Genomic DNA, 22189 nt, shown 5'->3' on the forward strand with positions numbered 1-22189 from the left:
AATAAAAAAAAAAAAAAAAAAAAACATGGTGACGTATGATAGAGGCTAGCTACCTGTTGAGCACATAATGGTGCTGAAATATTGTTCTTTTTGGTGACAAATGAGAGCTGATAGTGCTATAAAATTAATTTTAAAGACTGTTGAACACTTTTTTTTAAATTCAATGCCAGTATTTACAAAAGGTAAAAATTAAATATTTGAGCAGTTTTTTTGTGGTACATAAGTAAAGATGTATTGTTAGGAATTCCGTGGTTCTAACCATGGAATCTGATCCTTTGACGTCTGTCACCCTTTATGTTTATAGTGATATGCATGTGTTCACAAGAGTGAAACACAAAAGTGGTTCCATTACATCTGTTCTCTCTGCTAGTATTTTATCTCCTTTTTACTGAGGTCTTGGAAACTCAGACTCCTCTCTCACCAGCTCAGTCTCTTTGCTCCTGTAGAGAATTTCCACTCCCGTTATGTAAGTACACTACTCTTTGAAGGTTGCCCCTTCACATAATCAAGAAATGGGTGTTTTTTCTTTAATTGATTTTTTTTTTTTTCTGTCACTGAGGGAGTTCTTCAGGTTCTGTTGTTGGTCCTGTTTCACCATTTCTCTTGCTTTTTCATTGGTACCATACCTTCCTTCTGCTGCTGTTTGTACTCTGCGTTCATTTCATTTTTTTTCATTTTCACTAACATTGCTACATTTCAGCTTCCCTTCTTTATTCCCAGTTTATTTATTATGAAGAAGTATTCCCAATTTACTTTTTTTAAAAAACGTTTTTTTAGTTGCAGACAGACACAATACCTTTGTTTGTTTATTTTTATGTGGTGCTAAGGATGGAACCCAGTGCCTCACACATGCTAGGCAAGCACTCTGCCAACTGAGCTACAACTCCAGCCCTCTCAATTTATTTCTAAGTGAAAAAATAAATATTTATTTTTTCACTTAGAAATAAATTGAGAGGGCTGGAGTTACTGCTATTATTACTAATTAAGTAATTACATAGGAACGTTAAGACCAAAATTGGTATTTACCTACTTGCTCTTGCTTAGTGTCCTGGTCTTATTCATTTCTTACATTGATGTACTAGGTCTCTTAAATTTTCATTGCCTTCAGCTTCTGTTCCTCCATTCTCCCCTTCATGCTGTGACCAAAACCATCTACTTAAATCAACTATAGGATTAGATAATGGTTTTCTCTTGCCCTGTACAATAAAATATAAGAATTGGCTGGTTGGCTTTCTTTCTTTCTTTCTTTTTTGGTACTGGGGATTTAACCCAGGGGAGCTTTAACCACTGAAAGACAAGGTCTCCCTGAGTTGCATAGGTCCTTGCTGAGTTGCTGAGGTTGGCTTTGAACTTGTGATCAGTCTGCCACAGCCTCCTGAGTAGCTGGGATTACAGGCCTGTGCCAATACGCCAGAGTTGGCTTTTTGTTGTTTTATAAAGCTAGGGAACAAATTTCATCTCCAAAATATGAAAATTTTATCCATGTTTACAGCTATTAGAAAAGAACTAAATGGTGTCAGTAGGTGCTAAGTTCCTCTTCATTAGTAGGAACATGATAAAACACTAAGCTCTCAAATTTAACAGGTTGTTGGAGCTTTTTGAAACAGCACTCTAGGCATTTGATTGCATCTTTCAGACTGCTTAAGTCTTAGAACTGCCCAGCACAGATAAATTTTTAATGACCGAGAACTATGTTCTGGAATGTGCTAAACATATATTTGTTAAGTAAATGAGTAATACCTGGGTACTTTGAGTACATTTGAGTGGAGAGAATGTTCTTTATTTTTACTTCAAACTTGGTTTGTTAAGTGCCCTGCCACTGAACTATATCCCCAGCCTCAGATTTGGTTTTGTGATGTGAGAATATTAGATCTAAATTCACAGTGCTGGTTTCAAATCTTGGGATTCCGCCTGAGTGACCTTGGAGCAAGTTATTTGTCATCTCTCAGTGTACTTTTGCATCTGTAAAATTAAAATGATAGTTACTGTGAAGTAATCCTGAGGATTAAATGCATGGCAAAAATGTTTTAGAATGCCAAGCGCTTTACAAATAGTAGAAATTATTCAAAATAAATGATTTCTTGTTTATTCTTATTTAATGTCAGTATATTACTACTATTACTCTTTCACCTTATAATTAGGATCATTTTTTTAGTTTAGCAGAAGAAATAAATAATCGTTTTCTTTTAAGAAGTAATAACCTTCCCAGCTCTTCAAGGCAAAATTTCTTTTATTGTTGAATTCATTATTTTAATTCCAAACTACAAGCATTTCTGGGTTTTTCTTCTTTCTCAGTTTTGTTTCAGATTTGGGCAGAGATTCCTAGAGTTGTTCTAAATACCAAAAAGTACCACTGGTAAAACTAAGTGACATATATTTTTCTTAAGTGGATCACATTTGCTAAAATTCCCAATTTTAAGATTTTTCTTAAATCTGGTGTTTACTACATTTTTGCTGTAATTTTAAGGTGATTAAGTCAACTAACCATTGGCAAAAAAAGTTTAATGATGATATTCAACAACTTAATTCTTTATTAATTTTTAATTATTTCAGTTGTCTCTACATATGATCACATATTTTATATTTTGCATCCTTAATTTTATATTACCTATAAATGCTGTAACTGTGCATGTTGCTGATATCTTTTCTCAGACTGTATATGATGCAATTAGATATGTCATTTTTATCATGGTTCTTCATGGAGCAATCACTGTATTCCAGTGAAGCCAGTTTTTGAATCACTGTTTTGTAAACTAGTACCTTGCTAAGGATGTTAGCTTTAGGAAAAGGTAGTTCTTGAGTCTGCCAAGAAAAAAAAGAGATGTCTTGCTGACCATGGCTTTCACAAGTAACAGATCAGCTTTTTATAAGATGGCATACAGATGCATGCCTGTTATCCCAGCGGCTTGGGAGGTTGAGGCAGGAGGATTGAAAGTTCAAAGCAGCCTTAGTAACTTAACAAGACCCTGTCTCAAAAATAAAAAGGGCTCGGGATGTGTCTCAGTTGTTAAACACCCCTGGGTTAAATCCCCAGTACCAAAAGTGGGTGGGAGGTGAGCTCTATAATTTGGAGAAGAAAATTATTAGTATTTGTTGTTCCCCTTCAGAATGAATTTGTGTTGCTCCTTTTCTCTTTTACCAGGTCTGTGTATGTTTTGTGCCCAGCTGTTTTATAACCCACAAAAAGAGAAGAAATTTGCAGTGAATGAAGATTCCTCTGCATTTTAGCATTGCTTTTTCTACTGTAGTTGGTTTTTGAATGAGGATGACAATGGAAGAGATGAAGAATGAAGCTGAGACCACTTCTATGGTTTCTATGCCCCTCTACGCAGTTATGTATCCTGTGTTCAATGAGGTAAGTAGGTAAACATTTTCTGGTGATCACTGCTTTTATGCATTCGTGATTGTTCTTTCATATAACAAATACTTCTGTAGATGAACTCCATCTATGTGTTAGGCATGTGTCGGCCCATAAAGTAGTAAAAACAAAACCACACAGATATGCCACCTCCCTCTAGATCTTGTGCTGTAGTGGGAGAGCATAAAGAACACAATTATGTAAATAAAGAATCATAATAAGTGCAATGAAGTAAGGAAAAAAAATGTATTAAGGAAAAAATGGTATGTGGGACCTATTTTAGGGACAGGGCTCACTGAAAAAGATACATGCTAGGGTCTGAAAGAGATAAATAAGAATTACAGTTGAATATAAGTACATTTTAGGTAGCCAGAATAGCAGGCACAGGGACAAGAGATCCTGATAAGTCATTGATGATAAAGTACTTATTCAAAATTGATATTTGGAAGATCCCACTGCATTTGTATCTGGAAAATACATGCTTGTTTTTTACTGGAGGAATTTTCTTGGATTTAATATCAATACATTTTTGGTTTTCTTTTAAATTAATAGAATAATATACATAAGAGAATTTTAGAGCTGAAAGTTTTTATATTATTGAATTAATCCTGTTCTGGTGAACTGAAATCCTGAAATATGAAATTATTTTCCTAAAATTACCTAGGACTAAAATCAAATCTAGGTGATCTGACTCTAAACTCAGTGGCTCAGCTTTTTTTTTTTTTTTAATACTTTTTTGGTATTAATCAAAGTATCTTTCATAAACCTAAATTAGCCTTGTTGCTAGCTCAGCTGGAAATTTTCACCATTTCCATGATTTTTCATCTGTTTTCTTTGATACTGGGGAATGAATGTAGGCTCTCATACATGTACTTTCCCATGGATCTGTAGCCCTGGCTCTGTAAAGTATTTTTATTAGAGTAAAATTCTGGGTTTTAATCTGTATTTTCCCACATTACTGGATTAGAGTTTAGTTGATATTTTTTATGATCTGAAGTCTTAGGGAGGCAATAGAGGGTAATACATAAATACTTTGAATAAGAAAACTCCAGGTTTAATTGCAAAATCAGATGTACATATTGGAATTCCAAACATTATTTACCAAATAGTATCAGGTTCTGTGACTATAAAAGAAAATTCAAAATTAGGGCTATGAAAAGTTTTTATCTCCCTGTTATAGAAAAGATTCTGGAGGCAAGTGGTCCAAGTCTTGTATTATCATGACTCATTGTGATTAGAAACTCAAGTTCTGATCTTTTGCTTCACCATCCATTAGCAAGATCTCAGCATGCAGGATAGCTAGCTGCCCAAGCTCCATCCATCATGTCCAGAGTTGTCTGGAAGGGGCACAAGTGTCATCACGTGACATTCTGCTTCCAGCTGAGTCTCCTTCCTTTAAGTAGCCCTTTTGAAAGTTCTGCTCAAGACTTCCATGTACATCACATTTGTGAGAACTTGATATCGTGACCAAACCTAGCTGTACTGTTTTGATGTTGTGATACTTTATTCATTCATTGTAAGTAGTAATTTTTAGAAACAAGTGCTGTTTGGGAAATACTCCATGCCAGCCATTTATTTTCCGAGTATTCTGTATGAAAAAGAACACAACATAACCTGTTCTCGAGAATCTACTAAGGAACAGAGATATTTAAGCAAATAAATTGCTTCATTATCCTTGTATCAGGAATGAGGTGTGGAGACAGTCACTGAAAGCTAATAAGTAACTATGTGTTGATAACAATTATAATTTGAACTTCTTGGATAATCTGAGAACCATTGTCACAATCCTTTCCAGAGGTTTATATCCCATTTTTTCATGTCTGTTTATCTAACTTGATAGGATTGTTGTATTTATCTATTTAAGTCTCTCCTTGAGGAGAAAAAAATTTACATCATAGAGCTTTAGTTTAATAATCTAGTTAAGGGAGAGAAATGAAAAAAAGATTTTGTTCTAGCTATGTGGTCTTTTTTCTACACATGGAAAGTGGCTATTTGAATCCTGACTTAAAAAGTCAAGTTATATAGAATGTGGGGCTCTGATAAAATGAACCATTGGGATTAATATTAAGTTTTTCTTATTGATTTATAAAAGAAATTAACTTGAAAGAAGTGACTATGAATGAACTGGTAAAATCTCTTCCATAAAAAAAGGTAGTGATTTTTCTCCAGATGAGATCGGCTAACGTGGGTTTACTGGGCTTAAAATACATTGCCAAATTACTCATAGTTGGTCCATGAACAAATTGTTGCAAGTAAAGTTTGAAAATGAAATGGTCAAATGTGGCAGACTGAGAGGTACGCAGCAGATTGTCATAGTCTAATTCACAAATTGAATATGCTTATCTAACATAATAGTATCATGTTTCTAAAAAAGTTATTTCTGTAATGTATTAAAAAGCATGTTTAAAACTCTAAGGGGTTTTAGGAATAGTGAAGGTAGTTTCTAGGTTTTCTCTTTGACAGAGTTGAAATCTTGGGCTTTTATCAGAATGGAATAAAATAATTATTGTGCCTTCAGATGTGAAGTGTTTGGTTAAATAGTATTTTAGCCAGCCAGGCACAGTGGTGCACACCTGTAATTGCAAAGCTCTGGAGGCTAAGACAAGAGGATCTCAAGTTCAAAGCCAGCCTCAGCAAAAGTGAGGCACTAAGCAACGCAGTGAGACCCTGTCTCTAAATAAAATACAAACTAGGGCTGGGGATGTGACTTAGTGGTTGAGTGCCCCTGAGTTCAATCCCTAGTACCAAGGGGGAAAAAAAAAAAAGTATATATAAGCCAATACTAGCATTATTCTCTGGCATTCCAGTGTGTTAATGTAATATCAAAACAAGATACCTAATGAATTAAACATTAATATTTAAGTTCAACCATAAATTCTTCTATAAGTCTGCTAATGGGGAAATTATAGTTTAGCGTGGCTCTGTTTTTCTGTACTATGCAGTTTTAAAGATAAAAATGGTTTCAAATTAGCCTTCCGGAAAATAGTACCACAGTAAGCATAAATATTTTACTCAGATAAATGGTGCACTAAATCTTATCCACAGTGTATTATGAGTGAAAAAGCTTATTCATTCTCACCTTAACATTTTGATACATAATAGCTACAGTGGTAGTCAAGAAAATCATCTTTTAAAAGATTATATACTGGGATATACTAATAATCTGGGGGAAATTTTAGTACTATTACTCTGTTTACAAGGCAAAGTTATTGATGGTATTCTGAGAACTTGAATCTTAGAAGTTAATGAAGTTATTCTAAGACAACGGAAAAGGATTGCACTTGTTTGATTAGCTGCTGTCACGTGTATTGCATGTGTTCTAAATGTACAGTGAATTAGGTCTCCTTATAGCATAAAGGTTTGATAATGATTGGTTTCATAATGTTGGTTTCCAAAAATCTCATGCCAAGTCTTTAGATCAGGTTCTCATGTAACTGTTTCATTCCGTACCATTTCTTTGTATATGGAGGAGGAAAGAAATGCCACTCACTTCTTCATTCCAGGAAACAATAAACTATGTGTCTCCTTTTCCTATGACCTTTTATAATTATTATTCTGAGAAGAAATGCAATATCTGAAGCAATACATGTCACATTTAAAAACAAAATGTTAGATTACCAAAGGTTTAATGTTTATTAATAAAACACAAAAGTATACTTATAAAATAAATATCATTCCATTCAGAAGCCTCTGAATCAGCTATTTCTGCCAACTTTTGGCAGATATGGAACTCCTAATTTTTTCCAGTAAGCAGATGAATCCTGAATCCTGGGAATACTTCTGCAACTTGACCTACCTACTTTTTATTTTTCTCCCCCCACCCCCGACTTTTTTTTTTTTTTTTTTTTTTTTTTGAGGCAGCCACAGACCTCAAACTTTGAGCATAGTAAACATAATGTTTTCAAAGTGAAGGTTTGGATTTTACCTATAAATTTGCTCATAGGTAAACTTTCTTTTTTTTTTTTTAAATACTGCTCTGCCACATAAATAGTAGTACACTTAGTTGACATAACTCTTGAAATAAATGTGCTGATGTTGTATAATATAACATACTTAGAATACTACCAGGCATACAGTAAGTATTAGGATTCTTACACATTTGTTTTCTGACAATATTATGTTCAGGCACAATTTTGTATACTTGCCAATTAAAATTTTCATGGAATTATTTTTGTACTCATTTGATGGCTCTGCTTTTTTACTAGATAGTTTGGCAACCCCAGTAACTGATTCTTCTAGAAACATATGGAGAATTTAATATGAGTAAAATAGCTGATTGCATATTTGTGGCATTTTGTTTCTATTCTTCTGGCATCCTTATTTTTTGACCTGTCTCACTTCATTCTAATTTGAATCATAAGAGGGATACCTGGAGTTTTTAACCTTACGAGTTGGCTCAGTTTAAATTCTTTTAAGAAATAGGATCAATAATTTTGGGGGCGGGCGAGTAGGGAAAGGAGTGTCAACATGGGAAAATCATATCTTGCCTGATTTTGAGGAAGCAAGTAGATTTGTAGGCAGTTCAGAACCAATTAACCTAATTATTTTGACCTTTAAAAAAAAATAGCTTGCGTAAGATTTTATGCAAGGCTTTTGAACACTTGAGCACCAAAGGGCTAATTGGATTTTTTTTTTTTTTTAATTATGGCTTTAGGAAACTAGCTTGATTTTGGAAAAGTGTAGAAGTGAATTGATATTTTTAGAAGGAGCAGTGTAATAAATGAGCTTTCTGTAGAATCAAAATTATAGGTAAGCTTTTAAAATATTTTTGTAAATGCACCAAAGAGTGTAAATTTGACAAGTTTGCAGTTGATACTAAGTGCTCTCAAAAGCTGTCAAGACTAAGCTTTAGAAGGTTGAGTAGGCAGAATGTAGGATTGAGGTAAGACCTGATGTTGAGCTCTCAAACTTGTCCATTTCTTCCAAATGTGCTTTAGCAGTCACTTTTTCTTCTCTTTTAGGTGAAATGGAGTATTATGTATTCTTTTTTCTCATTCTTTTGTATGGAAGTTCTATATGACTGAGGCCCAAGGAGTGCCTTTCTCTGTTCAGATATCCATTAATGCAAGATGCAGTTGTAATGTTCCTCCTCCATTGGACCCAAAAATATGTGCCAGCATTCTTCAAATAAGTTAGGATTCTGTAAATAAATTTGGGTTCTGTAAATATTCAAAGATGATTATTCCAACAGCTTACAAAATGTTGGACTCAGTGGAAATATTGAAAAAAAATGGAAATTTTTTGCTGTTCTAGACTTCAATAAAAATCTTCACATCCTCATATGTTACCTGAAGAAATCCCTAAGTGGGAGATCTTCTAAAAAAGATGATTTTAAGAGATCAGGCCACTTTAATCAGTTCAAATGCCATCTTTATAAAGACTTTTCTTTCAACTTCAGCTGATCATCCCACAGCTTTTTATGTAACTACTTACCTAAATTGCTCTCTGGAGGTAAAGGACAGTGGCATATTTCTTGCTATCTCATCAACTTCTTATACATTATAGAAATTGAAGTGTGTGTTAGTTCTTATAGAACAGAGTTACAGAGTTGATGATAGGATAAACTTCATTCTGGAAAGTGTGAGTAAGAGGAGTCAGGTAGCAGTAGTGACTTGTGCAAGACAGATCTCATATGAATATCATCTCTATTAGATGTTTAACATTTAAAATTAAGGATAAACTTCATTCTGGAAAGTGTGAGTAAGAGGAGTCAGGTAGCAGTAGTGACTTGTGCTAGACAGATCTCATATGAATATCATCTCTATTAGATGTTTAACATTTAAAATTAATACAAACTGAATTTTTGTCTCTAGAAGATGGATAAATATGCTAATATCTGTAACTTAGTTTATTGTGAAAATAGAGATACTCTATAGGAAGATAAACTAGAAAAATCCAAAATAGGTATTTAATAAATGGTAACTCTTATTAGAATATTATCAAAACTTACTACCATCAAGAAAGGCACTGGTAAGATGAAATGAAATATTTTGGTTAAATCATATCACAAGTGAGATGGTTAAAAGAAAAGCACATTTTAATAAAGGAGTTAACATATTTTGGTACCTAAGTTTTATGGGCTGAAATTATAGATTTAAGAACAGTTTAGATAAATTTATGGATTAATATTACTTCAGTTCAAATGATAGGTTTGTGCCTGGTACTGCCCTTGGACATGGAGTCAAAAAGCCTGTTGAATTTATTGCAAAGCATGTAGGTGTATAGTATACCCCAGAATGACTCCCAGGAGAGTTCTGCTGAGGTACTTCACAGCTCAGACTGTTGATCTAGTAAAATATGTCTGACTTTCCTGTGACTTCCCTTTTTTTTTGTAAGATAAATATGTAAACTAGAAATCTGGAGATGTTGATTTCTATTTTGGATAATTTTAACTAGGTCTTCTCTAGCTTTTCTGGACCTTTTATTTCCTTGATCCTTTCATATACCAGTTAGGGCAATAGAGAATGAGTTAATGTTGCTGATACTTGAAGGCACATGTCTGACTCAGACCTTTGACTTGCTGAAAGAGGTCACTGTGGTGTAAACCCAAATAAGGAAATGGGTTTTTAATCAGGAGGGAAACATTCATCCTGTCTGCAGCCCCTACCTTCCCTTGCACAACAACTTATAGTCTGCTCAACTATATTGTTATTTTAATTACTTAAGTAGTATTCATTATAATTACCTGAATTGTATGGAAGTAGAAAAGCTATTTCATTTTTGGAAACATACTTTGCTAATTATATAAACTACTTTTATAATAAATTTTTTTTCTATATTTGCTTACTAGGTCCCTACTATCTTCCCTTTTACATACTTATGACAATATTAGATTTTATAAGCTTTGTAGAAGCCAAGTTAGTACTAAGCTAAATGGCTCTTTTTTTTTTTTTTTTTGAGAAACAAATTACTTATTTTGGGAGATTTTGCTTAACACTTAAGGTAAATGATTTGTAGGCAGATTGGATTCATGGCATTCTGTTTTATTTAGAAAATAAGTTGATATAAAGTACTTGATCCCCTACATGTGGATATAGATAGATGTGATTTGTTTATTTTGATATGTCATTTATAAAAGAAAACATACTTTCATTGACCTATGGGATTGGAAGAATTATTTATTACATAATATGACATATTCTTCAAGATTTTGTAGAAATATTCACCTGCATTAAGATCTATAAAGGTTAAATTGTTTTCCATCATTTAATATTGTCCCAAATAAAAATAAATGCAGTTGGGTTATATTAATTAACCCAATCTTAGGGACTAACAGATTCTGAATTTAACTGAAGTTAGTTTTTTTAAGCTTGGCAATTAACTCTTCAACAGAAGAGTATTTTTATGAAATTCTGTGCCTTCTTTGGTTCACTGGAAAATGAAGTAATATCAATATTATACTATTATTTAATAATTATCAACTTATTTAATATATAATGTGATGTATATAATAAGGACATTTATCTTTCATAATTAATAAAACTATACATTTGACATGAAATTAATGCTGTTTGAATTGAACTTTATTAGTTCATTATATATAGTTGTGTGTGTGTGTGTGTGTGTATATATATATAAATAAATAAAATACTGGGGCTCATTTTGACATAATTACACAATCCTAGAATATAATTTGCTCCAATTCAGTTCCCTTTACTTCCCCTTTCCCTGCCTGCCTCCCTCCCCATTCCCTTTCCTCTACCCTACTCATCTTTATTTGTTTATAGTTTTTCTTTTTAAATTAAGTGCATTATGGAAATATATAAAGGTGATATTCACTGTGGTATGTTCATAGGAAAGTTTAATCACTATTTTAGATGATCATTTCTTAATACTGGTACAGTAGAATATAGGTGGTAAGACTCTCTGAAATCCAAACCATTCGGTCTTCTGAGTATCAAATAGATCTTTCCTCATCACTACTTGCTAATCAATAAAATGAGAATATCCATTTAATCTCTGGTTGAGGGGTTGAAAAATAACTAAAAAGAAATAAGGTGGTAAATAGAATGTTTTCCGTTTATTGGTCATTTTACATTCATCACACATAGACACATTGGAATATATTTGCCTAGCAAGACTGTAGCTGTGGCAATGCAGCATTAAGAGTTCACCCTTAAGCCTCCATGTTTTCAGTAATTCAAGTAAATTTGTTTATTTTTTTCTATAAGGACTGACTGTTATTGTTACTTTGCATTTTTTACTTAAAAAGAAATAACTAAAAACAATTTTTCAAAGGTTTTTGATGAAAATTTTAGATAACCTATTTGAAGGATTAAAATGATTTATAATCATTAACGGGTACCATTGTTAATTGAACAATGGATATAGTGATATGATTATAAGAGAATGGAATATCAGAAATGTGCTTTTCCCAAGAAATTGATACTAATAATGATTTAAAATTTTTATTGCAGCTAGAAAGAGTAAATTTGTCTGCAGCTCAGACACTGAGAGCTGCTTTCATTAAGGTAAGATACAAATAATTCATGATTAAAATATATGTTAAATATGTGTAAGTCTAAATACTATTTGATAGTTGTCAGTTTATTTGCTTTTAGAGAAAAACTTTTTAGGCATCCACGGGGTGGACTAGAGCAGGTGCTGTAAGATATATATTTTATCACCTACCCTCATACCCTCTGGGCTCTTTATAGGTTGTCCTGTCTCTCAGGTTGAGAATCACTGAGCCATAAGAGTGTACATTTTTCCTTTTAGTATATTTGTCTCACATACTGGCTTCTTTATTAAAGATTGGATACCCTTGGAGTTCAAGATTGAATTCTGAGGAGAAACTTGCAAGTGCAGGTAGATCATCTCTGATTTAAGAGTAGATCTACTTGTTTGTCAATCAGAGACATTCTGTAAATTTAAGTTTTTAAACTGAGAAGCAATTTGCTTAAATAGGACTTTAGCAAGAAGACACATAACTATTATTACCAAACTATGTGCCCAGGCATCCTGGGGCCTCACAGCAAATTCAGAAAGGTGCCGTGAAATATTTTTTTGAAAGCAAAATGTGATATTCAGCATCTTTTTGATACTGCCTGAACTATGTCCTAAAGTAGTTGTCAATTTCAACATATTATTACATTGGTTTATGTTCCTTTAAATGGTATAATATCTTTGTGAAGGTGGACTGTTGGTCTCTGCTCAGATAAAAAGTAAGCACCACAAAATAATCTATGTAATAGAGGAAATGGAGGTTGCAGGTTCAATCTGAATCTAGTTTCTGAGAAATTGCTTAGTGCCTGATACATGCAACATCTTATTAATAAGTGTTAATAAGTATTCAGGAATGAAGTAAATACTTTTTTTTCATTGTGTATCTATTATTTACTAAGGTTACTAAGTGCTTAGGACATAGTATTTATTATGTTATTTGAACCTAACTACTTAATAAACAGCATAATCAGATATGTCTTTTGACATTAATGGCATTGTAAACTCAGAAAGTTAAAGACCTCTGTAAGACTTGTAATGCTCCAGATTTGCCATTGAGTGGGGGAAGGCAAATCAATTTAGTCTTTAAAACTTTTGTGTTCAGACACACCGTATTTAATTCTTTTATTCCTTAATATAATTTTTCTGCTGACATTTCCTGAAGCACATTGAGAAGTTCCCCTGCCTCACCACACAAGTTAATTATTATGGAGGTAGATTTAATAATGTTGTGAGAGGGAAGGTAAAGCACTGCTACCAAATACTGCATTAAATGTAATTTTTTCACACTTCACCAAGTTAATCCTGTAATAACATATCTTAAGCCATATTTGGATAACTTTTCTTTTAAAGGCAACTTTTTGTTTGTTTGTTTCTATCTTAAATATATCCATGGCAGAAAAACCAACATAAGCTATAAAAGAAATGAAATTCATTTGGACACACTTTATTGTTATTAATCTATCAAAGTGAATAGTGTTCCACAGCAGTTGAAATGATAGTAGGATTGAGATAAATGTATATATTCTCTTTTCCCATTTCATTCCACGACCTTTCAGTTTTTGATATTTGAGATCTAATAAGAAACAAGATGTTGTAATGGAAAGAGCAATAGAAACAGAAGAAAGCTGTAACTGCAGTGATATCATAGTGGAATTGAAGAGGCAGAGGTTAAGTGTACTTGACACATAAGGAAGCAAAAAGATTGCCATCTGATTAGGATCATAAATTGTATTTCTATTTGCTGTTCAATATTAGGGTAAAAAAATCATCAACAATAAGGATTTAAATTGGCAGGCATCCTAAAGGAAACAAACTTTGAATATGATTTTTTTTTTTAATTTAAATAAATGTGCCCAGATTACTAGGAAAAACAAAAATTTGAAAATTAGCCCCATTAAACTCAGAACTCTCTATGTTCAGTCTTCATATGGCTAGAAGATATTAATTCTTAGGGAGTCTAGGTAACAGAACCAATGCAAATTCACTAGTGCAATAAACGCAAAAGATAGTAGATGGTGTTCTGAAAGCTAGTGAATATTTATGCCACAGAAATTAAACAGGATATTAAAATTATTATATGGAAAATTATATAGCTTCAAAAAAACTATAGAAGAAATTCTAGTTTTTGTTTTATTTTTGGTTTTCCTGACATTTTTTAAAATGTAAATGCAAAGGATTTGCCCAGTACCAGTGAAATGAGTTACTGTTTGATCCTCAAGTTGCAATGTTAAACTAAAAATCCTCAGTGTATTTTAAAAGAGTAATTTTATGGATTACCAAAATATATATGATTGTTGTTTCTTTGTTATTAGTTTGATTGTGAGAGGGTATAATGGATAATTAAATATTAAATACTTTATGTTCAAATGGAAACTGGGAACTTTGGATATAGTAAAAGTTTCTAATACACAAGCTCTAACAAAGCATACTTGCTTCACAAAGACTTCTGGTTTTATAAGTAATCTGTCTACGACATTCCCAACAAATTCTCAGCAGTGAACTTTAAAATGCTGTTTCCATGTCTCTGTTTCAAAACTGGCATTTTTTTCTTATAGGCTGAAAAAGAAAATCCAGGTCTCACACAAGACATCATTATGAAAATTTTAGAGAAAAAAAGTGTAGAAGTTAATTTCACGGAGTCCCTTCTTCGAATGGCAGCTGATGATGTAGAAGGTATCAGAAAGAAGAGCCTTGTTCAGTTTTATAGTTGTTGAAAGTACTTCTCCAGATCATTGTCACTTGACAAAAGGTTCTTCCTTCCCTCCTCTCCCTTTACTCTTCTTATTGTAATGATAGTAGAAGCAATCTATATAAAATAGAAAAGCAGCTCTTCTTTGTTTTTATCTAACATTTGTAAAATTTAATGGTATGAATCAGTATTTGCTGATAATGCATGCTTTAATTTTTTCCCCATTAGTAAAATATATAACAAGTTCCAGTTTCACTATAAGCTCTGTGGGATGGTTACTTTATTTTGTATTGAGTTTGAAAGTGATGAGCATTTTGTTTGTCATTTTAAACTTTTAGTTCAGCATTTCTTTTTTCAAGCAAATATTTGGGACTTCTTTTCTCTTTTTTTTTTTTTTTTTTTTTTTTGTAGTTTTGTTTTTTGCTTTTAAAAAATAATTAGAGGGCTGGGGTTGTGGCTCAGCGGTAAGTGCTCACCTAGCACATGCGTGGCCCTGGGTTCAATCCTCAACACCACATAAAAATAAATAAAAAAAGGTGCTGTGTCCAACTACAACTAAAAAGTAAATATTAAAAAAAATCAATTTAGAAATGGGTTTTATTTAATATTAGTAGCCATTTTCTCAGTAATTTAGAAAATAAAAAGGTATAATTTTCCATGTTCATTAAGAGAAAACAAACAGGAGATGTTTTAACTGATTCTGTGATTAATAGTAAAACTTTCATCATTGTTTAGACAAGCATTTGCAGCCTAAATTAGATTGAATTGATAGAGTTGCATTGTTTCCAGATCCACCGTGAACCTGGTGATAGGCTTATTTCCCCTCTGCCAAAGACTGGTTGAACCTCTTTTCAAAATTGCTATTCTGTGACCCCAGTCCTTGTGTTGGATTTGTGGTATTGTGTTTTTCAGTTAGATTTCAAGAATATGTTGAAAATTTTAGTAGGTTTTGGGGATTTGACATAATGAACTGTAATTATTTTTAGTATGGGTGTTTAAAATTATGAAACTCAACTTTCCCATTAATTTGTTTTGTTTTGTTTTTTTTCTGAACACTTTATGGTATTTCTATTTACCCTAACTTGGGAATGCTTAATTTTTCATCCTCTAATTTTTTTACAAAGTGGAAACCCTACTGTTATTTCTGGACTAAATTAAACTCTAATAAATCTTCTTTGCAACCTTGTCTTTTCTAACTATCTGACCTTTCTCTTCCCCCACTCCCTTTGAACATAATTGAGAATTCTTTGACCTGAATTTGTCAGGGAATTAGTTGCATGATGTCTTTTATTTTGTGCTTGTCCTATCAGAGTATATGATTGAACGACCAGAGCCAGAATTCCAGGACCTAAATGAAAAGGCACGAGCACTTAAACAGATTCTCAGTAAGATCCCAGATGAGATCAATGACAGAGTGAGGTTTCTGCAGACAATCAAGTAAGTGATTTTTTGTTTTGGTTCTTCCCTTAATAGCATTTCAAAGGAACTGTATATTCTAGATTTTTTTTTTATTTTAACATGATATTAAGTTGAAATATTAATTTAAAATAAAATTTGAAAATTGTAAATGTTGCGTTTTTGTTTATTTCAAAACTGGCCTAAGAGTTTAATATTTTCAGAAGGTTTAATTTAAAAACAACAGTGACTAAAATGTGCATAACAGTGTAATTTGAACTGTATAACTAGTGGAAAAGTATAAATGTCAGATTAAAATGAATAGTAAATTGAAAGAATAGATACCAATTTTGTTAATGATTTTTATTGTTTTGTGGCATGTCATGAACACAAATAGAATCATATTGACCAAAGTGTAAACCTCCAAATTCTTACTGGTAGTATACAAGTTAAGTAAAATAGAATCTACCAGGGGACTATAGTGCAGGCTGGCTGCAGAACAGCAGCAAGAAGGGTAATTATAACACAAAATTGTATCTTTAGTGATAAGCCATGCTACATATCTATGAAGGTTTGACATTTAAAATAACAGTTTTATCAGATTTTGCTTCAGGTCATTGAAATAGGGGTTATAGGATCTATGCCATCTTAATAATAACGGTAAATACCTATATAGAAACCGTTTTGTTTCAAGCCCTATTTTAAACACTTTACCTAAGTTAACTTATTACAATTTCTGTAAAAGAAGGGGAAATTGAGGCACAGGAATTAGGTATTATTCCCAAGGTCTGATACCGAGGTCTTCTCTGCTGCTTTCTAATCACAATGTTGATCTAATCTGGCAGTTGTCAAAGGTTTTCATTATTTGAAAGAAGTATAATAAAGAATGTTTTATGTAGAATGCCAGTATGTAAGAGAGAGAACAGTATTTTGATAGAAATAATAGGCCTAGAACCCTCATCCTTTTTTCTTTGACACCTCCTTTTTCCAGCGGGGAACCCCTGGGGCAGCTCTGCTAAAGCTTTTGACACTAGGGAGATACAGTTTGAAAACCACATTAATAATAGCTACATTTTAGTCTTGAGGAAGTTGAACTCAGGAACTGAAGAGTGTTCTCCATAGAACACTCTTTGTCCCATTTATTATTAATAGATGTTTTATTGGGACTTTGTCTCATTTATGGGGAAATAGTAATAGTTCTATCTTCTAGAGTGTAGGTAGCATAACTGAATTAAGAGTAATGGCAATGTAAATTTATTTCCTAATCATTTTAGGAAGAATAGTTTGCCCTGGTATGTTTTTGGATATGTATGTTATTTCTAAGTGTTAAACTCAGCCATGTATGAATAGCATAGATTGCTAAGATCTAATTATTTGTATCAATGTGATATATTCTGGTACATTTTGATACATGTCATTTCCACTGTTAATTGTTAGACTAATAGTGGATAAAATTCCACCAGAATAAAAAATGTTGCATCATTCAAGCACAACACATTGTGCAATTACTATTTTATCTTTAAAATATTTTATTTTCGTATTCAAGGTATTTATCCTACTCAACCATTTATCTTAGCAACATTTTTCATTAAGCATGTGTCAGAGAACTGCTGTACCACATATTAAAGGTGATGCTATAGGTTGTATTCAAATAGTAAAATGATTCCTGACAATAGTAAGTGTGCTGACTTTTTTTTTTTTATGTATTAACAGACTTAGGTTTAAGTCTCCATTCCTCCAACACGTGGTTCTGTGCTCTTACTTATAAGTTGCTTATCTTCTGTCATTTTTATTTCCACCTCTTAAAATGAGAGTGGTATTTGTGAGAATGAAAGAAATCATGTACATAAAGTCTTATATATATATATATAGTATATACTCTAGTATCTAATCACAGCATGTGCTAGCATTGTGAAAAAAAAGGATAGTTTTATTTTATCTGAAACTTAGTGGTAGAGTGCTTGCCTAGCATGTGGATCAAACTGAGTGATATCCAGCACCACACACAAAACAAAACAAAAAAAATTCCCAAAGTTGATGAGGAAAAAAAATGATCTGGCAAATATTTTCAAACTTCTTTTGATTAATCAGTGCCTCTGTTTGACTACATTTGAACTTATGCAGATATTTTATAGAATTAATTTGTAGATTTGTTTTGGGGTACCAGAAATTGAATTCAGGGGCACTTAACCACTGAGCCACATCCCTAGACCTCCCCCCCTCCCCCCCTTGAAACAGGATCTCTTTAAGTTGCTGAGGCTAGCTTTAAACTTGTCATCCTCCTGCCTCACCCTCCTAAGCCTCTGGGATTACTGACATTCATCACTGTATACAGCTATAGATTTCAAGTCTGATGCATTCCAATTAATAGTTTACTAGTTGAAACTTGATGATTTACTAGATCAAAAAAACATGCATTCATTTGTTTACTCTTTGTGGTCTATGTGTGTATATTCCAGTCAGTTTTACAATGGCTTCAGAGTAGTTTTTCTAGAGTTGTCTAGTACTGGGGTTTCTTCCTTCAGGGTATTGGTATAAATATATATCATTTGGATTGGGGTGGCATGATTTACTTTTCCATGTTTTTTTTGGCGGGGGAGGGTTGTGCTAGCAATTGAACCCAGGGCACTTAACCACTAAGCTACATCCTCAGCCTCTTTTTGTATTTTATTAGAGACAGGGTCTCCCTGAGTTATTTAGGGCCTGAGTCAGTTGCTGAGGCTATCTTTGAATCATGATCCTCCTGCCTCAGCCTCTCCAGCTGATGGGATTACAGGCATTTGCAACCATGCTGGCTTCCATCTGTTTTTTTATAAAATACGTTACATTTCATCTGATACTTGTTGTCTTTCAGAAAGTGTATATGTTTCCCAGAAGTTGCCCTACTACTAAATAGCTGCAAATTGCTAAATTTCTTCTCGTTTCACTTATACTATCTTATCTGTCCCTCATCACAGAATCCATCTGCTCCAAACTACATCATTATAGGATAGTTTTATTTTACTCCAGTTCTGTATCATCTTAAGTATTTTTTTGTGCTGGTGTTTTCTCATGTAGGAAACAAACTCTCGGGTAATTACTAATATGATTTGCTTCCCTAAAACAAAAATTATTTTCTGTGTACATAAGGAAACATATTATTTGACATAAATTATTTTAGATTGTTTATAGAGCACATTTTTCAGAATTTGGTAAGCCATTAGCAGTGTCTTGCCTAATATCCAAGTTGAAGGCCAAACTTAAAGATAAACAGACTTGGTCAATAGAATTTTTTTCTTTTTTTCGATACCAGGGATTGAATCCAGGTATTCTTAACCACTAAATCATATCTCCAGCCCCTTTTTACATTTTATTTTGAGACAGAGTCTTGCTGAATTGCTTAGTGCTTTGTTCTGACTTTGAACACAGTTTCCCTGCCTCAGCTCCCAAGTTTAGATTATAGGTGTATACTACCTGGGTTGCCAATAGAGTCCTTTATGAAAGTTCTGTGCCAATAATGCATCAAATCTTGTTAGCTCCTTGTCCCAAACAATAGTTTTCAGATGTGGCTTACTAGCAGTCACCTAGCAGGGTTTTTTTTTTTTTTTTTTTTTTTTTTTTAAGAGAGAGAGAGAATTTTTAGTATTTTATTTTTTAGTTCTCGGCGGACACAACATCTTTATTTGTATGTGGTGCTGAGGATGGAACCCGGGCCTCACGTATGCCAGGCAAGCATGCTACTGCTTGAGCCATATCCCCAGCCCCCCTAGAACCTACTTTTCAATAATCTGAATTTATTTACTGTGTCATATATTATTCAGCTTCTTGCTGATACTTTTTTTCAATTGAGCAGCTTCTTTAAATTCCAGTTTTTTATCTATGAATAACATGTATAAGTTTTGTACCTGTTTTCTGAAAATGGAAAACTATTTTTAAGTCATTTTTTAATAGTAGGGGTGAATTTGCTTTGATTGATCTAATCAATTTCTGCTTCTTTTTTGAGAAATGTCTGGGATAAAAATACAAATCTTGACTTTGCTAAGAAATCAGTAAAGCTGCACTGTAGGACTAGGGCATCAGTTTTGTGTTCCAGTTCACATAATGATGGACCATTAAGACAATATGGTGGGGGGGCTGGGGTTGTGGCTCAGTGGTAGAGCACTCACCTAGCACTTGCAAGGTCCTGGGTTTGATCCCCAGCACCACATTAAATAAATATATAAAAAAAATGTATGTGTCCAAATACAACTGAAAAATAAATATTAAAAAAAGAATATCATGGAGCATAAAACATTTTTAAGGAGTGTATTATTGTACATTGTCAGGTCCTAGATGTTGAAACCACATGCTTATTTTATTTCAAAAGTGTATTAATTGTAATTTGAAAGAAGAGAAAGTTGGTATAAATCAGATTAGAAGTAATTTTTCTTAAATATTTATCAGGCTCTTTTGAATTTCAGACCTTGAGAGTGAGTATAATACTTTTCCAGATTTTGTTGACTTCTCTGAAACCACAGCAAGAGATCACATCTGAATCCTCCTTTGGCTAGTTATTTGACTTGTTATTTGACCTGTGAATGAACTTTTCTTGATTATTGAGGGACTGACTCCTATCATTAGCAACCCTCCAACACCTTCTTGCCAGCCAGAACCACCAGGGGGCAGTAATTCCTAGACCCTATAGTTTGAAATGCTACAACACCATTAAATCCCAAACTAGAATGAAAGTTTTTTAATACTCCTAACGTTTTTATTTTCCTAAATGATTTTGTTGCTACTGATACATGTCATTAAGGATAACTATTTTGAAAGGGTGAATTTGGGGGGTGAAATTAATGCATGTTCTTTTTCTTTTTAAACAGGGCAATAAATGTGTTCATAAGTGCCAACCGACTAATTCATCAAACCAACTTGATACTTCAGACCTTCAAAACTGTGGCCTGAAAGTTGTATATGTTAAGAGATGTACTTCTCAGTGGCAGTATTAAACTGCCTTTATCTGTAAATTTTAAAGTTTGACTGTGTAAATTATCAGTCCCTCCTGAAGGGATCTAATCCAGGATGTTGAATGGGATTATTGCCATCTTACACCATATTTTTGTAAAATGTAGCTTAATCATAATCTCACACTGAAGATTTTGCATCACTTTTGCTATTATCATTCTTTTAAGAATTATAAGCCAAAAGAATTTACGCCTTAATGTGTCATTATATAACATTCCTTAAAAGAATTGTAAATATTGGTGTTTGTTTCTGACATTTTAACTTGAAAGCGATATGCTGCAAGATAATGTATTTAACAATATTTGGTGGCAAATATTCAATAAATAGTTTACATCTGTTAAACATTTCTTTACTTGAAAAAAGATGCATATATATATGTGTGTGTATATATATGATCAGAAGACCAAGACAACTTGGTATAATATCTAAAGAACTTCTAATGGGAACTTACTAGCAGTTTATCAAATAATAAAGCAACAAGAATTCCTATTTTTTGTCCTTAATCACTTTGGGCAAAAAGTAGTCAACAGAAATATTTTTGTTATTACATAGGGGGTACTGAATATTTTTCCATTATTTCCAGTCTGTTTTAAGAGACTTCTGAGAAAGAGAGAGCAGTTTATAGTGTCTTCACACTATAATGCCACTTTTGGAACCATGTAACATTGTAGATTTTACTCTGAGAAATTAAGTATTTCTGGTATGCTGGGCCCTAGTAAGCTTTGCACATCTCTTTTTCAAAAATAGCCACAATTAGTAGTAATTTAAAGTTATACCAATAGTTGGTTTGAAATTGTCTTGAGTGTTACTATTATATACACTCTTTAAATATGTACAATTTTGTTTCACCATAGAGAAGTTTTAAGGAAATTATGTATTAAGTATTCATGTTAAGTGATTTCATTTTTCAATTATAAAATAAAGGAAAAAATCAGAATTTGTTTATCTTTTATAAAGATATTAAACTAAATTCCTGTTGACAATATAATTTTTTGCTATAATGCAGTTGTTATTTTTTGCTCCATTTTTTCAAAATGGATTTTTAAAGACTTATTATCATTGACCACATAAAAGTAAATCATCTTGTTAAATAGAAACAAGAAATATGTGGGAAGAAGCAAAAACCTCAATAGATATTGGATGAGATATCATAATTTATAAACATTTTACTTGATTTTTCTTCAAGGATACATAGCCAGTAAGACAAATAGAATTGGTGACTTTACTATTTATTTTGGGCATAAAGTATCATTCACTCTTAGAAAAAAAAATAAATTATTATTTGCAGAACAGACTTGTGAATATATGAAGAAAGAAGA

At 32.7% G+C, this 22189-nt stretch overlaps 1 protein-coding gene across 2 annotated transcripts in view; it reads left to right on the forward strand.

The window, feature by feature from the left end:
- The window catches only part of Pdcd10 (programmed cell death 10), a 31779-nt gene extending 15814 nt beyond the window's left edge, over positions 1-15965 (forward strand). Inside the window, exons 2-6 of one of the 2 annotated variants that reach the window (XM_015494296.2) lie at positions 394-466; positions 3143-3355; positions 11776-11829; positions 14359-14476; positions 15803-15965. In XM_015494296.2, coding sequence (XP_015349782.1) covers positions 3260-3355; positions 11776-11829; positions 14359-14476; positions 15803-15933 — 399 coding nt within the window. In that variant the 5' untranslated portion in view covers positions 394-466; positions 3143-3259 and the 3' untranslated portion in view covers positions 15934-15965. The remainder of the gene's footprint in view (positions 1-393; positions 467-3142; positions 3356-11775; positions 11830-14358; positions 14477-15802) is intronic. The other variant, XM_015494295.2, reaches the window with a different exon arrangement.
- Positions 15966-22189: the final 6224 nt, after the last annotated feature.

Source organism: Marmota marmota, unplaced genomic scaffold (assembly GCF_001458135.2).
Source record: "Marmota marmota marmota unplaced genomic scaffold, marMar, whole genome shotgun sequence".
NCBI lineage: Eukaryota > Metazoa > Chordata > Mammalia > Rodentia > Sciuridae > Marmota > Marmota marmota.